Source organism: Heterocephalus glaber, unplaced genomic scaffold, assembly GCF_053883595.1.
Source record: "Heterocephalus glaber isolate CG9 unplaced genomic scaffold, H.glaber_assembly_v1.0 deba00001662, whole genome shotgun sequence".
Lineage (NCBI taxonomy): Eukaryota > Metazoa > Chordata > Mammalia > Rodentia > Bathyergidae > Heterocephalus > Heterocephalus glaber.
In genome coordinates, this window is record NW_028258403.1 from 3,429,070 (window position 1) to 3,451,985 (window position 22,916).

The 22,916-nt window shown below is 39.7% G+C and overlaps 1 protein-coding gene and 1 gene segment (V, D, J or C); one reads left to right on the forward strand and one right to left on the reverse strand.

The window, feature by feature from the left end:
• LOC101705873 (T cell receptor delta constant-like) overlaps nucleotides 1-22,916 on the forward strand; it is a 670,370-nt gene that overhangs the window by 406,598 nt on the left and 240,856 nt on the right.
• LOC101705132 (E3 ubiquitin-protein ligase RNF10-like) lies at nucleotides 10,289-12,959 on the reverse strand. Its single transcript, XM_013065732.3, is given in 3 exon segments — nucleotides 10,289-11,741; nucleotides 11,744-12,508; nucleotides 12,620-12,959. Coding segments are annotated over 3 exon segments (2,433 nt in total). The 5' UTR covers nucleotides 12,945-12,959; the 3' UTR covers nucleotides 10,289-10,398.

Below are 22,916 nucleotides of genomic sequence, written 5' to 3' on the forward strand. Positions count from 1 at the left end.
CTGATCCTATCACATCTAGCATCATCCACACTAGCCAGATAAAACATGAAAGTGGCCACTTAAAGGCTTAGCTAATGTGCCAATTTAAGAATTGCACTCTGAGAGGTATAAGAAGTGTTCTTCAAGATGGTGCTGTGTCCCAGTTAGACAAAATATATGGAACTGGAGCCGAGGATAGAAGCAGGACTAGCTCGCCAGAAATTCCCACCTTTAATGATCTACTTTTGTGATTTTTGTTCTTATAACTCTGAGTTTTATCTGATAAGAGGTCCTGCTTCCTTTTGAAGGAAAAAGGAGGGGCATGCTTCTACTAGGGAAACAGAAAGGTTTTTACTACACTTAGTTACCTATGCTACCTAGTCATTTGGGGATCCTTATGCCAGGGGATCAGAAACCCAGAATTCGGGGACCCTTGTGCCAGCAGATCAGGAACCCAGAAAGGATTTGCTATACTGGTGAGGGCAGCTGATCTTGATTATCATAAAGTATAGGATTGTAGATACCTAACAGGAGCCAGGAATATGTGTCTATAACTCAAGAGATGGTTTTCATGCCTGTGGTTACTACAAACAGGCAATTGTAGAAACTAAGCCTAACAAGGGCAGAATAGCCAGGGGCTTAGACTCCCTCAAGGATAAAGGTTTAGGTTACTCTCCAAGAAAGAAATCTAGTCTAGTAGAATTATTAGCAAAAGGTAAGAAGAATCAAGAATGAGTGATATTGGAGAGACATAATAAATATGAATCACAGCCTTGAAATCAACTAGAGCATCTTTAGCTTGTCCCACTATCCATTCTTTTAGCTTTCATTCTAAGCTTAGAGATCTGAGTAGTTTGAACATAAAGCACAAGTATATCTGAGCAGGGCAAGGGATGAATTGGGAAGATGCCATTTGGGTCCACTCATGCTTATTGGCAGTCACATCTCCACACTGAACACTGCTTGCTGAAAATCCCAGCAACTCTGAGGACCATTTTCAGGCTAGGGGAGCAATGTGACAATGTTCAGGACAAGCTAGAAATGCCAGGTTTGCCATAAAAGCAGAACTTGATTGGTGATGAACGAGTGTATTAATGATTTATCCAGCTTCTTCATGCCTCATTTGGGATAACTCCAAAGATTGTGCTATCCCGTCTCCCAGAATTGTCCCTCTGGATTGAGCTCCAATTTTCCATAGTAGTAGCTGATTTTATGGCACAGCCCATATTACCTTCCTTCCCTTCCCTGATTCACTTCCAACCAACGTTCCCTAGAATTGCCTGCAATAAAATCCTTACACACAAACCCTTGCTTTGGAGCTGACATTGCTGGGTACAAGAACTTAAATCATGAAACAAGGGTGAAGAATTTTTAGAAGAAATTCTATGGCTTCTTCTATTGCTATCAATTTGAACTTTAGAGTACAAGGGATTTTTGTAGCATCACTCAGGGCTGTTCCCAACCTTTCTGACTCCATGGATATCTCTCTGAGTGGGGACACTCAGCCACCTAAGTCTATGCAACTGAGAACCCATGTTCTTCCAACAGTCATCCACCATGTAACCACACCTACATTCATGCTCCTAGCTTGGACCTACAACACTGACATTACAGATCCTTGTCACTCACCCTGGAAAAGCACACTTCTAATAAATCACAGTCTTTGTGCATAATATTTTCTCAAAATGAAATGAATGACTTAAAATAAATATGAATTAAACTAAATCATTTGAAACAATTTAGTGCTGTGAGAACTTCTGCAATAGTTATTTCAAAGTTTCTTGATTAAGCACAAGCAAGGTCTCTCATTTTTAAAGTATCCATGGAAAAGATAAGCACAATTAGTTACTACATATTCTGCTTCCACACTTAGTCATCTCTTTTCCATCACAGCATATATTTTTCTCATTTTTACTTTGAGAAATTATACAAATGTAAAAAATTAATATATTAATATAACAGATATTTTATCACTCATAATTTTGTATATATTTTATCATCTTTGCTTTGTCATTTTTATGAGAAATTCATCCTGCACTACAAGAACTCAGAAACATTTCTTTCATTTTCATTTGAAACTATAACCACAGTCCTACTTTCTGAAAGAGAGACAAAAAAGTGTCGGGAAATCTTTCCTCAATAAGTGAACCACCTACCTGTGATATCATTTCCTGTTGTGAAGAGTTGTCACCAAGGAGAGGAGAACCCAGATGGGAGCAGAAGACTCTTCACCCTGCAGGGGAGAGCTGCCAGCATGATACTGGCTAGCTTGTCCTGGGTACTCGTATCCATCTGTCTCGGTAAGGACAGAATAGGTGTTTATTTCCAATGGTATCTAATAGAGCTGTAGTGCAAGGAAGAAGATTAATAGTACAGCAGCTGCATTGGCTTTTAGATCCCAGCTACTAGGAGACAGAGGGCTGATATAAACTGTCCGGGGCTTGAATGAAGAGGAAAGGCAGTATGGATGGGAACCATCTTGTGAGTCTGTCTTGTCTGTTTATTTCTCTGACATGATACCCCAGGGGACTTCTCTCTCTCCTCTTTCCCACAGGAGCCAGTGTGGCCCAGAAAGTCACTCAGTCTCAACCAGAAATATCCATACAAGAGGCAGCAACAGTGACCCTGGACTGCACATATGACCCTACTGAAAGTAATTATTATTTGTTCTGGTACAAACAACCTCCCAGTGGGCAGATGATTTTCATTATTCGCCAAGAGGCTTACAAGCATCAGAATGCAGCAGAGGATCGCTTCTCTGTGAACTTCCAGAAAGCAGCCAAGTCCTTCAGTCTCAAGATCTCAGACTCAGAGCTGTGGGATGCTGCCACGTATTTCTGTGCCCTCATAGAACACACAGTGAGACACACACTAGGTGGTGACTGACAGAAACCTCAGACCTTAACATCTGTGCAGAGGTATGGGGGAAGTGGCTAGGGTAACAGGAATAGAAAATCATTGACTTCACGTGGTAATAAATGTGCCTCTTATACAACCATAAGAAACACACAGAGGTGGACATCTACAAGCCTTAACCCTTAAAATAATAGTAAACATGTACAAGAGGAGTGTTTTCCTGTTTTACAAAGCACAAATGCACTGGACTCTCACAACTCTGTATAGTAAACATGATAGGTTGGACGTCTTAAGCATTTTCTCTGTCCAGGGACTTCCTATAATTTGCCTAAAAGATCTCACCTCCAGATATTTTAACCTTTGCCATTTTGTCAATTGATGTTTGTGCTTTTAAGTGTCCATCTGTATCCAAAATTGAATCTCCTCAGAATACCCTCAGAACGGGTAACTGCTTTAGAACATAACAGTCTCTTTTAAACAAAAGAATTCCCAGGGAGGAGATCTACCCAGCCTAGTATGGGATTACAGGATGATCTGAATCCATAGTACCAATGTCACAGGGTTTAGGAGAAAGGAATGGCTTGTTTTGCTTTTTAATAGTTACATTTAGTAGTACATATTTGAAGTACATAATGATTACAGTCCTTTTGGAGAGTTGTACATGTACATAGCACATCTTAATTTTTTCCCTCTCCTCATTCCCCCCTTCCTCCACCTCTTCATCTCCTTCCCATTTGCAAATTATCTATCTCCCTATTTCCTATTAACTCTATTTTATTTTGTTCATCAATTTATTTATACTTTGATTTCTCTTATAAGAGAAAATATGCAATATTTAATCTTGCATGTCTGATTTATTTTACTTAGCATTATTGTCTCAAGGAGCATCCATTTTCCTACAACTGACAGAAAGTTTTCCTTCTTTATGGCAAACTGGTTCTCAATTGTGTATAAATGCTACATGCTTTCTATCCACACATTTGTTGATGAACATATAGGCCACTCCCAAGATTTAGCTATTACTAGTTGTACTGCCATAAACATGGCCATCATTGTAATATGATGCCTTTAACTCTTTCAGGAGTATGGGCATCATTGAAAATGTTTTTAACTCTTTCAGGAAGATACCTAGAAAGGGAATAGCTTCACCAAACAGAATTTCCATTTCTAGTTTTTTGAGGAATCTCCATACTGATTTCTATAGAGGTTGTACTAATTTACATTCCCACCAACAATGAACAAGGGTTCTTTTTTCCCCTGCAGCCTTACTGGAATTTGGAATTATTTGACTTCCTGATGATTGACAGCCATTCTTTTTGGAGTAAGATGGAATCTTGGCATTGTTCTAATTTGAATTTATCTAATGACCAGAAAAGTCAAACATTTTCTCATGTATTCATTGGCCATATGTACTTCCTCTTCTAAGAAAAGGAAGTACATTTCAGTTTCCAATTTTTTGATTGGATCTTTTATTGGGGAATCTAATTTTTTTTAGTTTTTATATATTCTAGATGTTAATCCTCTATCTGAGGAGTGGCTGACAAAAATATTCTCCCATTATTTAGGATGTGTCTTCACTCTGTTCTTTTCTTTATTGTGTAGAAGCTTTTTAGTTTGAAATAATCTCATTTGTTGATTCCTGATGTTATTTTTTGTGCAATCAGGGTTCTGATCACAGTCCTTGCCTATGCCTGACTTTAAGGGTTTCACCTATTTTATTGTCCAACAGATTCAGTGTTTCTTTTTGTTTGTTTGTTTTCCTTAAATTTTTTTATTGGTACATTTTGGGTATACAATACATTTACATTTATCATTGGGTACTTATACCTGTACATGGTGTATCTTGGTTCTTATTTTTTCCCCATTCCTTGTCCTCCCTTCACCCCCTCCACCCTTCCTTATTTACAAAACTTTGTTTCCATTTTTTTCTTTTCTCATAATTTTTCCTTTCCCTTCTTTTCTTTCCCCTTCCCCTCCCACTTTATAGCTTTGATCCATTTGATTTTAGTTTAGTACACAGTGAGAGATATGATCTAGATTCAATCTTCTGCATATAGATAGTCCATTTTCCAAGCACTATTTGGTAAAGAAGCTATCTTTCTTCCAGCATAGGTTTTTGCCCCCTTTGTCAAAGATCATATGGCTGAGTGTGCTGGGTTGTTACTGCATCTTCTATTCTTTCCATATATCCATTTTCTGTTTTTGTGCTGGTAATATGTTGTTTTTAATTACTATGCCTTTGTAATATAACTTGAAATCTTGGATTGTGATGCCTCTTGCTATGCTCTTGTTCCCCAAGATCATTTTTGCTATTCTGGTCTCTGACTCTGAATTTTAGGATTGTTTTCTCTAGTTCTGTGAAGAATATCATTAGTATCTTTATTGGGATTGCTTTAAATCTGTACATAAGTTTTGGTAGTATGGCCATTTTGACACTTTTTGTTTTGCCTGTCCAAGATGTTCTCTTCAACCTCTTGTTTCAGAACACTATAGTTTTCATTGTAGAGGTCTTTCACTTCCTTCATTAGGTTAATTCCTGTGTATTTAATTTTTTTCTGATGCTATTATATGAATGGTATTGTTTTCCAAATTTCTTTCTTGGTGGTTTCATTATTGGTGTATAGTGATGTTAATGTTATTGATTTTTGTGTGTTGATTTTGTATCCTGTTACATTGCTGAATTTGATTAACAAGTCTAGGTGACTTTTAATGGAGTTTTGAGGGAAAGGCTCTTCTATGTAAAACAGCATGTCATCTGTAAATAAGAACAATTTGACTTCTTTCTTTCCTATATATGTGCCTTTTATTTTTTTCTCTTCTCTGATTGCTCTGGCTGATGTTTCAAGTATTGAACAGAAGTAGTGACAGTGGATATCCTTGTCTCATTCCTTATTTTATTTTTTATTTTTATTTTATTTTCTTGAGCAAAACACTTATTGAAACATTTTAAATATACATAATGATAACACTCATCATAGGGAATTTGCACCTGTACATGGCATGGTCCTGGTTTCATAGGGAAAGCTTTCAGCTTTTTCCCATTTCATATCATGTTGGAAGTCATACATGGCTTTTATTAGATTAAATTAAGGTCCTTCTATACCGATTTTCTTCTAGATTTCTATCATGAATCCATACTGGATTTTGTCAAAGAATTTTTCTGGTGTCTATTGAGATATCATATGATTCTTGTTCCTGCTTCTATATATCTGATGTGTTACATTTATTGATTTGCATATGTTGAACCACTCTTGCGTCTCTGATATGAAGCCTAATTGGTAATAGTCTTTTTGGTGATTTGTTACATTCTGTTTGCCAGAGTCTTGTTCAGTATTTTGGCATCTATGTTCACTAAAGAGATTGATGTAGTTTTCTTTTTTATTTAGATCTTTGTCTGATTTTGGAATCAGGGTGATGCCAGCTTCCAGGAATGACTTTGGAAGTTCTCTTTTCCTTTTAATTTCATTAAAGAATTTGAGAAGTATAAGTGTTATATCTTCCCTGAAGTTCTTATAAAATGTAGTGGTTAATTCATTGGGTCTAGGTTTCTCTTAGATGGTAGGTATTGTATTACTGCCTCAGTTTCATTGTCTGTTATTGGGTTATTCTCGGTTTTCATATCTTCTTGGTTTCAGCTTTGATAATTCATATATTTCTAGGGAACTATCTGTTTCTTCTAGATTCTCCAATTCATTGGTGTACAAGTTTTCAAAGTAGTTACTAACATTCTGGATTTTGACAGTGTCCATTGTGATTTCACCTTTTCATTTATTTGAGTCTTTTTTCATTTTATTTTAGGTTTGTCTATGTTGTTTATTCTTTTGAAGGATCAGCTCTTTTATTTATTGAACATCTGTATTGTTTTCTTAGCTTTAACTCCATTCATTTGTGCTTTGATTTTTATAATTTTCTTCATTGTTCTAGCTTCGGTTTGGTCTGTTCTTGTTTTTCTAGGACCTTGCAGTGCAGTGTATAATTATTTGAACTTACTCTGACTTTCTGATATGAGTATTCACAGCTGCAAACTTTTTTCTTATGACTGTTTTCATTGTGGCTCATAGGTTCTGGTATGTTGTACTGGAATTATCACTTGATTCTAGAAACTGTCTAATTTATTCTTTGACTTCTTTTGTGACCTACTGTTATTTAAGAATGTATTATTTAGCCTCCATGTGTTTGTATAATTTCTATGATTTCTTTTTCTGTTGATTTCTAGTCTCATTGCACTACAATCTGATAATATGCATAGTATAATTTCTATTCGTTTGCATTTACTTAAGCATCCTTTATGGGCTAGCATGTGGTCTGTTTTGGAGAAAGTTCCATGTGCTGCTTAGAAGAATATATATTCTATTGTTGTTGGGTGGAACACTTTGTAGATATCTATTAAGTCCATTTATTCAAGGTTTGGTTCAATTCTGATATTTCTTTGTTGATTTTTTTTTTTTTTTGTCTAGTTGATCTGTCTATCTGTGACAGTGCAGTTTTGAGGTCCCTCACTATAATTGTAGTGATGTTTATTTGATCTCTTTTATGTCCAGGAATGTTTTTGTTTTATGAAGTTGTGTATGTCAGTGTTTAGTGCATAAATTTTACAATTATTTTTTCCTGTTGTATTGTTCCCTTAACCAATATGTAATGATCTTCTTTGCTTCTTCTTATCAGTTTTGTTTTAAAGTCTGCTTTTTCTGAAAATAAGATAGTTACTCTTGCTTCATTTGTGATTCCCATTGCATAGAATATTGTTTTCTATCCTTTAATATTTTAGTCCATGAATTTCTTTTTGGATTAAATGTGGGTTTTGTATACAGAATATCATTGGGTTTTATTTCTTGATCCATTCTGACAATCTTTCTTTTGATTTGGGAATTGATACCATTTGCATTGGGAATTATTACTGAAAGGTATTGATTTATTCCTGTCATTACATGATTAACCAGTTGTTACCTCCCTAACCTTAACTGCTCACCCTGCTGGGTGTATTCATTCTGTTACATTTTTTGTCATTGTTGGCCTCATTGTCTTCTAGGATATCCTTGAGAATATTCTGGAGTGCTAGTTTGAGGGTCATGCTCTTCTTATGGTCCTCTTTTTCATGGAAAGACTTTATTTCTCCATCAATTTGGGAAGGTGTTTTTTTTGTTTTGTTTTGGGGTGGGGTTTTTTGTTTTTTGGTTTTTTGGTTTTTTGAACTCAGGACCTTGCACTTGCAAAGTAGATGGAGGCACCATTGAGCTAAATCCCCAGCCCTGGAAAGATGGTTTTTGCAGGATATATCTGTCTGGATTGGAAGTTATTTTCTTTTAGGACTTGAAACACTTCATTCCAAGCTTTCTCGGCCTTTAATGTTTTATGTTGAAAAAGATCTATCATTAGCGGTTTTAGTTCCTAGAGGAAAATTGTTTATATTGAAGGATTCAGAAAGAGTTCCACTGAACCCACTGTAATGATTGCCACCTAGGTCACTTTGAATTCCTTGTGCTAATAGTCCACCAGGCAGTGAGGGTATTAGACTGGGAATGAACCCAATTATCATGAAGCACCAAGTTTTGACAGAATGAGAGTAAGGAGTTATATCTCTGAAATGTATTGTGAGTGTCTCCTGGCATTTCCATGACCAATAAAAAACAGCAAGTGGCAGTGTAGCAGCAATGTCTGAAAAGGACAAAGTGCTCAAGAAAGGCAACCCCTCATCAGTGAAGATTTGGGTCAGTCTGTTGGCCAAGTAATTAAGGCCTGCTAACATCAAAGGGTAAGGAAATCTTGAGAGTGTTGTGCAATAGGGAGAAGATGAATATTAATTGCTGGATTAAGGCTCATTAATGAAGTAGAGATTAAAGTTCAAGTCATACAACCTTTCAGTACTAAGAACTACTAATAGAGTGCAACCAGCCACAACCTTAAAAACATAGTGACATGGTGGGAAAAGGGCAAGCATAAATATGAGTAGTGCAAACAGAGACCTGTAATGTATATCTCATGCCCCATCTAAGTGTCAGCCCCATCCAAGTGTCTATTTCTGATTGTAGGCATACCCTGGGTTGTCAATTCTGGGAGAACTCAGACTCACCTCAACCTTATAACATCCAACATTAAGCATGTACTTTGAATCTTTTTACTTCCTACCTCAGATCTTCTCTGATCCCTCAAAAGCTCTCAAAGTCCATAGGCAAGCACAGCCTAAGAGTACAGGGGAATTACCATCCCTGCAAGCTAGTACCACCCACAGAGAGAAAGAGTCACTGGATACAGGAACTGGATTTGTGTCCTTCAAGCAGACAATTGTGAGAGGCATCCTGTTTGTTTCTCATAAGATTCTGATGGATTAAAACCCCAGTACTGCTCTCCTTACTTTCTCACTCCTGCTTCCTATGATCTCTTCTTAAATAAACTACCTCTTTCACCCAAGACATTGGATCAGACTCTATTTTGTGGAAACCAAACTAATACAGAGATTCTTGAAAAATTAATAAAGAACAGAAGAAGGTACAAAGTAAACTTTACTGGACTGATGATTACCAGTAAGTGGAGTGCTAAACAATCAGGGAGAGGCTACTTTGGCCTGTTATGGCTTGTTCTAAATGTCCCCTCCAAACCTCATGCACTCATAGGTGGGCCTTTTTAGAGATGGCTGGATGGAGGGTGTGTAATACCAGTATTAAGGGTGTGTGGTGGTGGATTAGCCCACTAATTGTTTTATCATAATTGTGGGAGTGGATAATGGGGAGGCCCACCCTAGGTGTGGGTGGCATCACCCAAAAGACTTGCATACTGGGTGAGATAAAAAGAAAAGGGAGTCTGCTACTGTTGCTTCCTGCCTGCCCTCCCATGATCTGTTTCTCCTGAAATGCCCCTCTGCCATGCCACCCACTACCCTGCTTTGGAGCCAACCAAACTATAGACTGAAACCTCCACAAACTATGAGCTAAATAACCCTTTTCTCTTTTAATGTTGGGTGTTGGATATTTTGCCCCAGAAATGAGAAAAGTATCTAAGATGACCTCCATTTGGTCATACATTAGAGTCACGTACTCTACACCAGAATGAGTTGTTTCAAAAAACTTTTTTTTTTTTTTGGTACCAGGGATCAAACTGAGGACCTTGCGCTTGTGAGGCAGGGAGCAGAACTACTGAGCTAAATCCCCAGTCCAAAGTTGGCCTTTACTTTTTTTTTTTTTTCAAAAAACTTACAGCAGAACAACCACTAGCATTCCTTCCCTAACAAGGGTGACTTATGTTACCCTATGCCTCTGACACCAAATCTTACCTAAGGATACCACCTCCTCAGTTTCAGAGAAGACAAATACAAAGTTTTATCCTCATCCTCTTAAAACTTTCTTTCTCATGCTTTTTTTTTGAGTGTCAATACTTTATTTTGGTGTAAAGCTGGGAAGCTGGAAAATACACTGTATTTAAAATTTGCTGGGTTCCCCCTCACATGTGGAAACCCCCTCCCCCCACCCAAGCTAATCTGTTCAAACTCAAATACTTAAAAATTACAGCAGCAAAACGAAAGCATGAAAAAAAGAAAACCAGATGAGAAGGTAGCCTGGGCCAGTAGTGTCACTTGGTATGGACGACTGAGGTGCTGAACAGGAGCTTCTGTTTCTGTTTTTTCCTTTTCTTTCCTCCTTTCTCTTCAGAGAGGGGATCTGAAGTAGCTGGTGTGTCCAGTTTCATGAAGGCTGCTTCAATAGCTTGGCTAAAAGAATTCTGGAAACTGGGTACAGGAACCCGGTCAGAGTTATCACTCTCTCCATCACTGTCCACAGGGGCAGGAGGAACTAAGCTATTCTCATCTTTCTTTGGAGTTTTGGGCCACACATCTGCTTTTGCTTTTCCAACCCTCAGCATCTGGGCAAAGGAAGGGAAGGGAGAGTCTTCTTCCAGACTTCCAACGCAGAATGAGGGACTGCCCTGACTGGCAGGGGGTGACAGAGGGGTCAGCAGAAAGTCTGCATGAGAACCTGGACTTCTGCTAAGAGGAGAAAGGGAGAGGACTCCATGACCCTCAGTGCTGGTAGGACCCAAAGCAGAATCAGAAGAGCAGGTATATGAGTTGAAGGCAGGAAATTGCTGTAGGTTCTCCAGGGGAATGTGGACCTCTGGATACTTGCCCTGTTTCTTGTTCTCCTCCATCTCAATCCTACGTTCTCGGCGACGTTCCTCCCAAACCTTCTTCTGGCGCTGATGCTTCCTCTTCTCAGTATCATCTGAGAACATCTCTAGGGTTTCCTTAGAGACCACAGGAGGCTGCAGAGCCAGTTCACAGATGCCGAACTCACAGGTGAGCGGCAAGTGAGAGAGATATCTGTGACGCTGTTGAACATCCTCAGACATGGAGTACCCGGTGATTTCCACCACAGCCGCTGAGATCTTCTCTGGGCTCCGCTCCAGGCTGCCATACTGTCACACAAGGCAGCGCACATTGATGGGGTGCAGGAACATGTGCTGCCCATCCTCCGCTTGGTAAAAGTAGTAACAAGGTGAGCTGCTCAGGTGTGTGAAGCCAGGCTCAGTGACAGGTTCCCGCTGGCTGGACTCAATACACACGGTCCCCTCCCCAAGATTGTCATCTGCTAACTCTGAGTCATCACAGGTCTCTGACAAACCCTCAGGCTCTGGTTCAGACACTGCTTCCTCCTCCTCTTCTACCAGAGAGAGAGCAGGAGGGCGAGGAGAGTCCAGAGAAGAAACTTCTGTGGTTTTCTCATCAAAGACAGACAGATATTCTAGCACACCCTTCCTGGGTTGAAAAACAGACTTTTTCACCAAGGGAGCCATCAGCACTAGTTGTTCCAGAGCAGTAATGACACCAGGGACCTCCCCTCTGCTTTCAGCCAATCCTGACAGAGCCTCTTCCAGAGTCTTGAGCTCCTGGATAGCTGCCTCAACAAAGCAGGACTCGGAGTGTGCTTCTCCTCTGCCAGTTGCCGCTCCAGGGCTACTTTCTCTTCCAGAACAACTCGATGCAACACCTGCTCCTTAGAGGCCAGCAGAAGCTTGGAGTACTGGCTGTGCTGTTCATCTCCTAGATGAATGGGATGGTCTACATTCATCCTCTTGGACTTGGGCAAGGCCACCCATACTCCTTTCTCCCTTTTCATCAGCTGCACCATAATGGTATCACCAGCAACATACTGGCGTGACTCTGTGGCAACAACACTCTCCAGATCCTTCTTATGCACAGAACTGTAACAGATGAGACATTCACTCCAGGTCTTCTCACTCAGTGAAAGATAATGCAGGATGCATGCCCAGCAGAAGCTGTGTCCACAACGGGTTAGCTTGGCTGCAGTAGGTGGATAGAGGTATATTGGGCCAGATGGCCCTTCATGGCTACAGATACGCACTTGTTCCACGAGGTCCCAGTTGACTAAAGTGTCAGGATCAGCAAAATGAGCTGTGTAGTCTTGGTCTTCGGACACCACACATTGGCAGTTGGCCTGTAGAAAGAGTTTCTTATTAAAAGGCTTATGTCCACACTTGTTTCTTTTTCCCCAGCTGCCATGTCAACTGCCTTCAAAGTGACCTGCCTGGCCATGCGGTTCAAAGGTGAAATTCAACAGGTGGTTCAGGCTGATCTTCTTAGGGCCAGAGAATTGGGCAGGGCTAAAGTCTGCCCGTTTAGCCTCTGCTACCTCATCTCGTCTTCCACCATTAAAAGAAGAGCCGGGGATTTAGCTCAGTGGTTCTGGCGCCTGTCTCGCAAACGTAAAGTCTAAGATCGATCCCCAGTACCAAAAAAAGAAAAAGAAATAAATAAAATAAATAAAAGAAGAGCTAAAGAGCTTGCTGCTGCCGCCGCCCCTTTGAGGAAGCATCTTATTAAAAGTTTTGCTTTTCTGTGAATTGGAGGGACGGGACTGGTTGGTCAAATTTTCATTTTGGGGGTAGGAAGGTTCTCGCTTGCGATTATAACGCTTTGATCCGTTTGAGTTCTTTCCATCGCTTTTGGGTTTAGACTCGCCGGCAGGCCCCGCTGAGGAGGAGCGGGGCGGCTGCTGCCCCTTGTTGCTGCTGCCCGAAGAGGCGGAGGAGCTGCTGGAGCCGCTGTTCTTGTCCATGCCGGTGGCGGTGGCGGCGGAGTTGGGGGAGCTCTGCGGCATCAACCGGGGCCTCGGCGGCGGCGGCGGTCGGAGCGGAGCGGGCGCGGCGGGGACCCAGGATCACGGCGTTCAGGGCCGGCGGGGATCGGCGGCTGCAGCGGTTCTCGGCCTTCGTGGCGACATTTTTCCTTGTTTCCTTCCTTAGCTTCTCAAACTGGGATGAGAAGCGGTAGGCAGGGCTTTGAAGCCCAGCAAAGGCGATGACCCAGAAGGAAGAGGAGGCCGGGCTCGGAGGGCCGGGCCGGGCCTGGAGGGGCAAAGGCTGCAGGAAATGGGGAATTCGTGCTTTTTAATCTACAGCTCACTAGCTCTTCCCAAGTGTACTGAAGTGATCCACTCCCTTCTTTCCACCCTGCACTGCACCCTGCCCCTGCTCCAGTGGGCGGAAATCTCTCTTGCCCACTGCCCTTTCTCTGGCAATGTATTCAATAAATATCTTCTTTCCTTACTCCAGTCTTGGTAAATTCTCTTGGTCTCTGCATTATCAGCCTCTACAACACGGTAATAAGGGCAGGTGGATACTTGAGTGATTATCCGGAAAAGATGTCTATTTTTTCAGAAGAAGGTGAGGCAGATCACATTTACCAAACTCCAGTCTCTACATATGTGTGATCACGTCTTTCCACTGCTAAAAACTTTGCTAACCAAATCTAAACTGGCCGCTAAATCTGCTTACCTTTTATTATTTAAACTTCATTCCTTGCTCTTCCCCAGATCCGCCTCTCCTCCAGGAGTCTGTCCTCTTCACTGACACTTTGGCAACTCAAGCTCACTGTTGCCTGAAGCATTTCTCCACTGGTTGTTCTGCCCATACAGATTTCCCTTTTATAGACATTTAAGTCTGATAAAGTCATATTAATCGTATATGCATAAAGTTCCATCTCCTTCAAGAATTCTTCTCTGAGAGTAGACAAATCATTTAATTCCTTCTTTTCCAATGTCATACAGCACCGAATTCATACCAATCAATTTGACTCTTAGTGATGACTTCAGCATTTGCTCTGGTTTCCAGTTACCCACCATCCTTCCCTCACCACATTAATTACAGTCCAAGAGAATAGATACTTCCTTGTGCACGTCAACATTCCTCCCTGCCCTTAGCAGTGTTAGTCATATAATTGTCGGTTAATAATTATTACTAATAATTGCCAATAAAGGCCCAAGATTATACTTAAAATTTATTTTATAATCATCCGGTAACCCTGAAAGAACACTAAGGGGAAGTATCAATATGTTCTAACACGGAAAGTTTCTGTAGGAGACATGATAAAAGCTACGATTTAAGAAGGCAAGATAAACGGAAAATTATACATATCAATTTTTTGTTTAGTGTAAGTAGAAAGCCCAAACTCATAAATAAATAGATAACTTTCAGAACAGAGTTCTGTACTAAACCAAATTACTCTCTTCGGGAAGAGTAAACGCCTTAAGAATTGCCTGGGTAATTGTCTCTTTGACCTGAAGAGGGCGATAGTTGTTCACACCCAGCACTTATTTGCAGCAGCCCATCTCACGTTAAAGAATCTTTTCCATTCCTAATACATACAAAAGAACTGGAAAAAACATTAATTTATTTGAAGAATCTAGGTCAGATTTCCAAAATCTAGAATCAAACTTTCATGAATTTGGAAAGTGTACTGCAAAGGGAAGAGCAGGAAGAGCCATGTCTTCTTCTAAGAGCCACATTCATGATCTGGTAGCTTCAGCCTGGATGTGATCTGAGAGAATCTATATCATAAGGAACCCAGAAGACCAGACAACTCTGAGGACAGGTCTCTATTCTTTGCAGGTGGGATTCAAAAAAGAAATGAATTTTAACTTTATCTTTTTAAGTAAATTAGCTATCAAGTGAATCAAGACAGAAGTTCTTCCTAACTCCTAACTGACCACCCAAGAAGGAAAGAATTTTGTCTACTGTAATTATTTGAATAGTATTTCAGATCCACAAGTAAAGGATGAAACTATCTAGAGGAAATGTGCCTCCTTTATTTCTGTTCTTCTTAGGCTATGTAGCACAAGAAATATCAGTAACCTCCTTTAGGACTAAAGTGCCAGCTCCAGCACTCCCTGCACTTCAAGACCGTCCAGCCAAGAGACTCAGCCCCTGCCTCTGTACCATAGAGAACCATGTTCCCCCAGAGAGCATGCAAATTCATCTCTCCAACACTTTACCATAGGACGCTGGCTCTGGAGGTTATTAAATAATATACAGCACTACCTCTGACAGGGAAATTGTAAATGCATATAATGAATCAGTCATTAGAACCCTAACATGAGATATGAGTGATTAAGACTGGGGACTCCCACCAGCTCAGAGGGAATGTTGACATCTGCAGGAGCTTCTTCCTCTGGTGCCATTAATTGCTGTTTTGTACACCTTCTTCATCTGTAGAAGTTCTCTCATGAGAACATGGTGGTAGGCATTTGATGCTCACATGTTTTTCTCCAAGTTTCACTTTTTATAGTGTAACTAACTCTGGTGAGAAATACTGAGGCAGAATTTGTCACATATGGTTGCTGGCTCAAGAACACTGGAATTTCTCAGGCTGCCCAGAGAGGTTCTGATTGCAGAAAAGGGTAGCTATCTACCCACTATAAACTATATTATTTGCCCACTTGGAAGGTCTTTCATGTGCATTGGTTTATTTGATCTGCAGAGTTCAATAACTTAATTAACTATGTAGAAGCTTGAAATCTATGATGAATATAAAATACTTGAATTCTGCTTGTCCAGGGCCCGAGTTCCAGGAGAAAATCTAAACAGCAAGATTGATCATCTGGTTTGGGATCCCCTGTGACATGACAAGCACAGTGAGCCCAGGCAAGAGACAGGATTGCATTTACTCTTGAGACCCTCCTTAGTGAATTCACAGCTTTAACTGGGCTGAGAGGGAAAAAGGATGCAGCTCAAGAGGTTCTTATAAAGATTGAGAAGGGAATAGGCTGGGGATTTAGCTCAGTGGTTCTGCTGCCTGCCTCACAAGCACAAGGTCCCAAGTTCAATCCCCAGTACCAAAAAGAAAAAAAAAAAAAAAAAAGATTGAGAAGGGAAAATTGTAAAGCATAATGTATTAACCCATTTTCTGTGACTCTGGCCAGCAAAAATGATAGGACAGAAATGTAATCACTGAGTAACCAAGAGTAAGGGAAGGGAGGGAGAGAGGATAGAGATCAAAAATGACCAAGGAATTATGTACATATACATTCCCCGAAATGGATGTAATTATTATGTACCACAAAAACACACTGATAAAAAAATAAATATTAATAAAGAATAAAATAAAAACACCCCCCAGAAAACAAACACAACACCAAGAATTGTGCCACCTTCAGCAATTCCCACTATTTATCACATTTTCTAAATAAAAATAAGCCAGAAAGGAAGGTGAAGGTCACTACTCCTTACACAGAAGTGCTTTTAATTTAGTCTTTTATTCTGTTTATTCTTTTTCTAGAGAGAAAAGTTCACATAAAGCTAGACTGTGGAGATGGCCTTGTCTAAGGCTAGATGACACAAATCTAGCAGGCAGAGAAAATTCATGCAAATTGGACTAATGGCTCTCTGCACTGTGAGTTTTCATTTTTGCTCAGTTGCCTCTTCTATAAAATGAGGACTGTAATTCCTGACCTTTCCTCTCTGTTAGAAAAATGTGTGTATGAAGAAAAATGAGATACCAATGAAAAGCTGTCAGGTGTGCAACAAAGAATGTTCTCAAATAAATTTTATGTTAATTTCTCTTATTTTTCCTTCACAAAGTCATTAAGAGAAATGCACAACAGTCTTTACAGGATCTTTTGCCACAAGTATTGTAAAGCTCCTTGACAAAGCAAAAGCCTGGTATTCTTTACAAAAAGAAAAAAGTTCAGCCACTGATGCCAAAATTCTGACTCCAATTTTCTCTAGACTACTTGAGTGTTGTTGCTGACATCATTACTTGAATTGTTTCTTAAAATGATTAAAATGCAGCATTGATCAAAGAATAATATAACCAATACTGCTGTACTCAAAACACAGAGATCATTTTATCATATTGACTTCAAGACAGAGACAGAGAGTGAGAGAGGAAAGAAAGAAAAAGGAAGGAGCTAAAGAGGAAAGGAAGGAAGGAAAGTGAAAGGGGAATAAAGAGAAAAAGAAAGCTTACAGGGAAAATTCAAGTCACTAGTTTTGCCTTTTTATCCACCTGTCTTATTCTTTTCTTGAACTATGTCTTTACAAAATTTATCAGTTCCTTTTCGTCTTCATTTTAATCCCAGAATAAATTATAGTTCTAACAACATCCTTTTTCATTTGATATTATACTCAGTTTTATTTTCTGAAACTAAAGATGAAACACATTTATAACCTTTGCTAAATGAGATGTCAGCCCACTCATATACCATTTCCTGTTCTCAATCAGTGATGTTATGGGGCCACAGGATACCTAGGCTCCTATCAGAACATGGGGTGTCTCACCCTACAGGAAGGAGCTGCCAGCATGACTCGTCCCAGCTTGCTGTGGGCTCTTGTGATCTCCACCTCTCTTGGTAAGAAGGCAACATATTTGCTTTTGCTAGTATTCAGCTGGACTGGGAAGTAGGGGGAAAGATTAACATCACAAGGATCTAATCTTTTCATTGGGTCCAGCTGCAGGGAAAAAAAATGAATGCAAGGCTTAAATCAAGAAATCACCATGACTTACAAGGCTTAAATCAAAAAGAAAAGTGGATGATGATAGGAACCGGCTTGTAAGTCTGTTTATCCCTCCAACACAATATCGCAACAGAGTCCCCTCCTCTTTCCCACAGGAATCAGCATGACCCAGACAGTCATTCAGTCTCAACCAGAAATATCCATACAAGAGGCAGCAACAGTGACCCTGGACTGCACATATGACACTACGGAAAGTAATTATTATTTGTCCTGGTACCAACAACTTCCCAGTGGCCAGATGATTTTCATTATTCGCCAAGAGTCTTATAAGCAACAGAACACAACAAAGGATCGATTTTCTGTGAACTTCCAGAAAGCAGCCAAGTCCTTCAGTCTCAAGATCTCAGACTCAGAGCTTAGGGATGCTGCGATCTATTTCTGTGCTTTTGCTTCACTCACAGTGATGCAAACACCAAAGAGAGGCTGACAAAAACCTCAGACCTCAGCATCTGTGCAGGGGCTGGGGGGTGGAGTAACAGGAATATAATGAGCAAGTCATTGTCTTCTCCACATCGGAAAAATATTCTTCTCTCTGACTGTAGGAAACACAGAGATGATTCTGTAAGCCACAATTCTCAAAACAGTAGTAAAATAATGTAAACAAGCTTTATAGTTTGCAAAGTACATTCACACATGTTCTTTTGACCCTCACAACCTGTGGTGATGTATAGGACAGGCCAAACACTCCAAATGTCACTGCCAGCACATCTCACAGCTAGATCCAAAGCTATTCTTCCAAAATATGTTTTGGTATTTCACTTTATTACTCTAGTTACTATCTATCTGCATGCCCCACAATCATTTCAAAGTCAATATATACAAAATTTAATTTTTTTACCCTCCGTGCAAACCTATTTTTGTTTTCTAGTTTTTCTTCCTCATCCTTGCTTTGGATTTAGGCACATTAAAAAGAAATCTGTTGAGTTTCCAGTTTGGTGAATCTCTCCATCTTCTTCTTTCTAGCCTGACCTATGTGGTTTTTATGCATCTATTATTTCTCTCTAATTATAAAACAGTCTCCAAGTCTACATCATATCTACCTCATTATTCCCCAATTTATTTACCAGTCATCCCTTCTGACTTTAAACCTGGCTTTGCCCTTTGTCTACCCTAAAAAGATGCTATAGTACCTAATTGTTTCTGAGGAAATAACCTGGGAGGAAATAACCATTTAGGAAAACCAGGTCTAAAGGTGGAACCAAGTAGCTGCCATGGGCAGAGTCACCACTTTACACCCTCTGAGAAATGGAGGATGCCTGGCCCTTAACAGGATTCACCTTGTTAAATGCTAAGGGAAACATAAAAATAAAATGGAAAAAACAATGCCAACATCTTTTTATGTCCACAATGCTCCACAATACAACTCTTACCATTAAATATTAAATATTCCTTGTGGAATATTTAATGCCATCTCCCCACTCTGGGAATGCAGGAATTTGAGAAGGCACTCATGCATGCAAAATTAAGTCCAATGGGTGAGTTTCAGAGCCCAGGTTGGAAGTACCAAGTTTAGAGTGAACGGTTGGAAATGAGTAGATTGGGAGAGGCCAAGTACAAACTGCTGAGTCATAATGCAGATTACTGAAAAATTGCCCCAAACCCACCCACTTCCACCATTCACTCTATTTTTTTTAAATTAATTTTATTGGTACATTTTAGGTATACAATATAATGACATTCATCATTGGAAATTTGCACCTTTACATAATTTCTCTTGGTTCTTATTTTTCCCCCTTTCCTTGCCTTCCCTTCAACCCCTCCACCCCTCACGATCTACAAAGACTTTGTTTCCATTTTTTCTTTTTCTCATATTAATTCCATTCCCTTCTTTCCTTTCCCCTACTCCCCCACTTCCCCCTCCCCTTTGCACTTTTTCTTCCTATTTTGCAATATCCATTACACCTTTTAGTCCTTATTTACACTTTCATACTAGAGAAACTATTGGGTTTTTACACATGTGTGTCCTATTTATTTCACTTAAGAGTATAGCCTCAATGTGCATTCATTTAGCTATAAATATCTCTGGTTTCTCATTCTTTATAGATGAGTAATACTCCATTTTAAAAAAAAAAAAACACACATTTTCTTTATCCAGTCTCCGGTTGACGGGCAATTGGGTTGCTTACAAGTTTTAGCTATCATGAATTGTGCTGCTATGGACATGGGTGCACATATATCCATGTTGTCTGATTCTTTTAATTTGGGGGGGAAGATACCCAGCAGGGGAACAGCTGGATTAAATGGGACTTCCAGTCACAGTTCTTTGAGCTATCTCGATACTGATTTCCACAGTGATTGCTGTTGGGACTAGGTTCCCGAAAGTGACAATCACCGGAGACATAACACGATGTAAAGTCCACAAAGAACTTTATTTACCGTCCAGGACCAAATCCCGTGCAAGGAGACTGGGCCCCAACTGAACTTTTGGTCAGCTTTTTATAAAGAAAAAAAAAACCCTTTCTTCTTCCCCCTTCCCTAGCCCTGCAGTAAGCATATCTACAGAAGCGACAAAGAATGTGCAGTTAGCATACCTGGATTGCCTGGTGTATGTTGTAAAAACCAGCCTTCATAAAATGTAAGCTGGCATCCTGTTATCTGTAACTGAAAGGTTCCATTTGTGCTCTTGTAGTTGTTTGCCTACTCCTTTAAACATTCATCAAAAGCAGGAGTAAAGGCATGGGATATGAGCCTCTGGTGTGCTGAGATATCACACAGGAGTACAAACATGAGATAAGACTCTCTCAGAGTTTACACAGAAGACAGTTTCCCATCAGAACTGGGGCAATTCAGACAAAATGGAGTCTCTCAAGCTAACTTAGGTCTCTCAGTTGCACCAGTCTACACTCCCACCAGCAGTGGAGCAGGGTTCCTCTTTCCCAACAGCCCCACCAGCTTTTGTTATTTGTTGATTTCATGATGACAGCCATTCTTTCTGGGGTGAGGTGGAATATCAGTGTTGTTTTCATCTGCATCTCTCAAATGACCAGTTACGTTGAACATTTTTTCATATGTTTATTTGCCATTTCTACTTCTTTTTCTGAGAAATGTCTGTTCATTTCAGATGCCCATTTTTGGACTGGATCTTTAAATTTGGGAAGTCTGATTTTTTTAAGTTCTTTATAGAGTTGAGATAGTAGACCTTTGTCTGAGGGACAGCTGGTGAAAATATTTTCCACATTGTGGATTGTCTCTTCACACTGTTGGTTTCTCTTGCTGTGCAGAAGCTTTTTAATAAGCAGAGATCCCACTTGTTGATTGTGCTAGTTCATGGGGAACTGCAGTTTTGTTCTTAAAACCTTTTCCTACACCAATGTCTTCAAGAGTTCTTCCTAACCACTTTTCCAGCCGACTTAGTGTTTATGTTTTAATATTTAGATCTTTAATCCATTTTGATTTTAGTTTAGTGCATGGTGAGAGATGTAGGTCTAGTTTTAATCTTTTGCAAGTTGAAACCCAATTTTTCCATCACCATTTATTAAAGAGGCTGTCCTTCCTCCAGTGAGAGGGTTTGGCTACTTTTTGGAAGATGAGGTGGCTGAGTGTGTCTGGTTTTGTTTCTGCATCTTCTACTCTGTTCCAGTGGTCCTCAAGTCTGTTTCTTTGCTAGTACCATGCTGTTTTCATCACAGTAGCTTTGTAGTATAGTTTCAAGTTGGGGATTGTGATACTCCCCCGCCATGTCTCTGCTCTCTAGAATTGCTTTTGCTATTCTAGGTCTCTTCATGTTCCAAATGAATTTTTGGATTGTTTTCTCCAGGTCCATGAAGTATGCTGCTGGGATTTCAATTGGGATTGCACTGAATCTATATAGCAGTTTTGGAGGTATGGTCATTTTCACTATGTTGATACTTCCTACCCAGGAGCAAGGGAAGTCCTTCCATTTTCTGGTACCAGGGATCGAACTCAGGACCTTCCACTTGCAAGGCAGGCAGCAGAACCACTGAACTAAATACCAGGCCAGTCCTTCCATTTTCTGATACCCTCTTTGATCTCTTTTTTCAGAGTACTGTCGTTTTCAGAGTAGAGGTCTTTGATTTCTTAGGTTGATTCCTAGGTATTTCAATTTTTTGGATGCTATTATGAAAGGAATTGATTGCCCCATTTCTCTCTCAGTGAGTCTGCTTTTCATGTACAGAAGAGCTATTGATTTTTGTGTGTTGACCTTGTATCCAGCTACTTTACTGAATTTGGTTTTTAAGTCTAGAAGACTTTTGGTGGAGTTCTTAGGGTCTTCTATATAGAGTATCATGTCATCTGCAAATAAGACAATTTGACTTCTTCATTTCCTATCTTTATTCCTTTTATTTCTTTCTCTTGTCTAATTGCTGTGGATAATGTTTCCAAAACTATATTGAACAGGAGGGGTGACAGTGGACATCCTTGTCTTGTTCCTGATTTTAGTGTGAAGGATTTCAGTTTTTGGACCATTTAGTATGATATTGGCTGTTGGCTTTTCATAGATGGCTTTTATCAGATTGATAATCTATTCCAATTTTGGGGAGAGTTTTTACCATAAATGCATGTTGGATTTTGTCAAAAGCTTTTTCTGCATCTATGGAGATAATCATATGGTTTTTTCCTTGGCTCTATTAATATATTGTATTGCATTTATTGATTTGCATATGTTGAACCATCCCTGTGTCCCTGGGAAAAATCCCACTTGGTCAGGGTGTATGATATTCTTCATAATCTTCTGCATTCTATCTGCCAGTATCTTATTAAGAATGTTTGCATCTGTGTTCATTAGTGAGATTGGCCTATAGTTCTCTTTTTTCGTTTGGGTCTTTCTCTGCTTGGGGATCAAGGTGATGTTTGCTTCCAGGAATGAATTTGGGAGTATTGCTTCCCTTTCGATTTCATTGAAGAGTTTAAACAGTAGTGGCAGCAGTTCCTCTCTAAATGTCTTGTAGAATTCAGCAGTGAAGCCCTCAGGACCCGGGCTTTTCTTAGTTGGTAAGTTTTTAATTACATTTTCCATTTCATTGATTGATATTGGGTTGTTTATAATTTTTAGGTCATCTTCGTTCAACTTTGAAAATTCACACTATCTAGGAATCTTTCCATTTTTCTGTATTTTCCATCTTATTGGTGTAAAGGTTCTCAAAGTAGGTATTGATCGTCCTCTGGATATCTGCTGGGTCCATTATAATTTCATCCTTTTCATTCTTAATTGCATGGATTTGGGCCTTTTCTTTCTTTTTTCTGACAAGGTTGGCTAAGGGTTTGTCAATTTTGTTTATTCCTTCAAAGAACCAACTTTTGGCTTCACTGATTTTTTT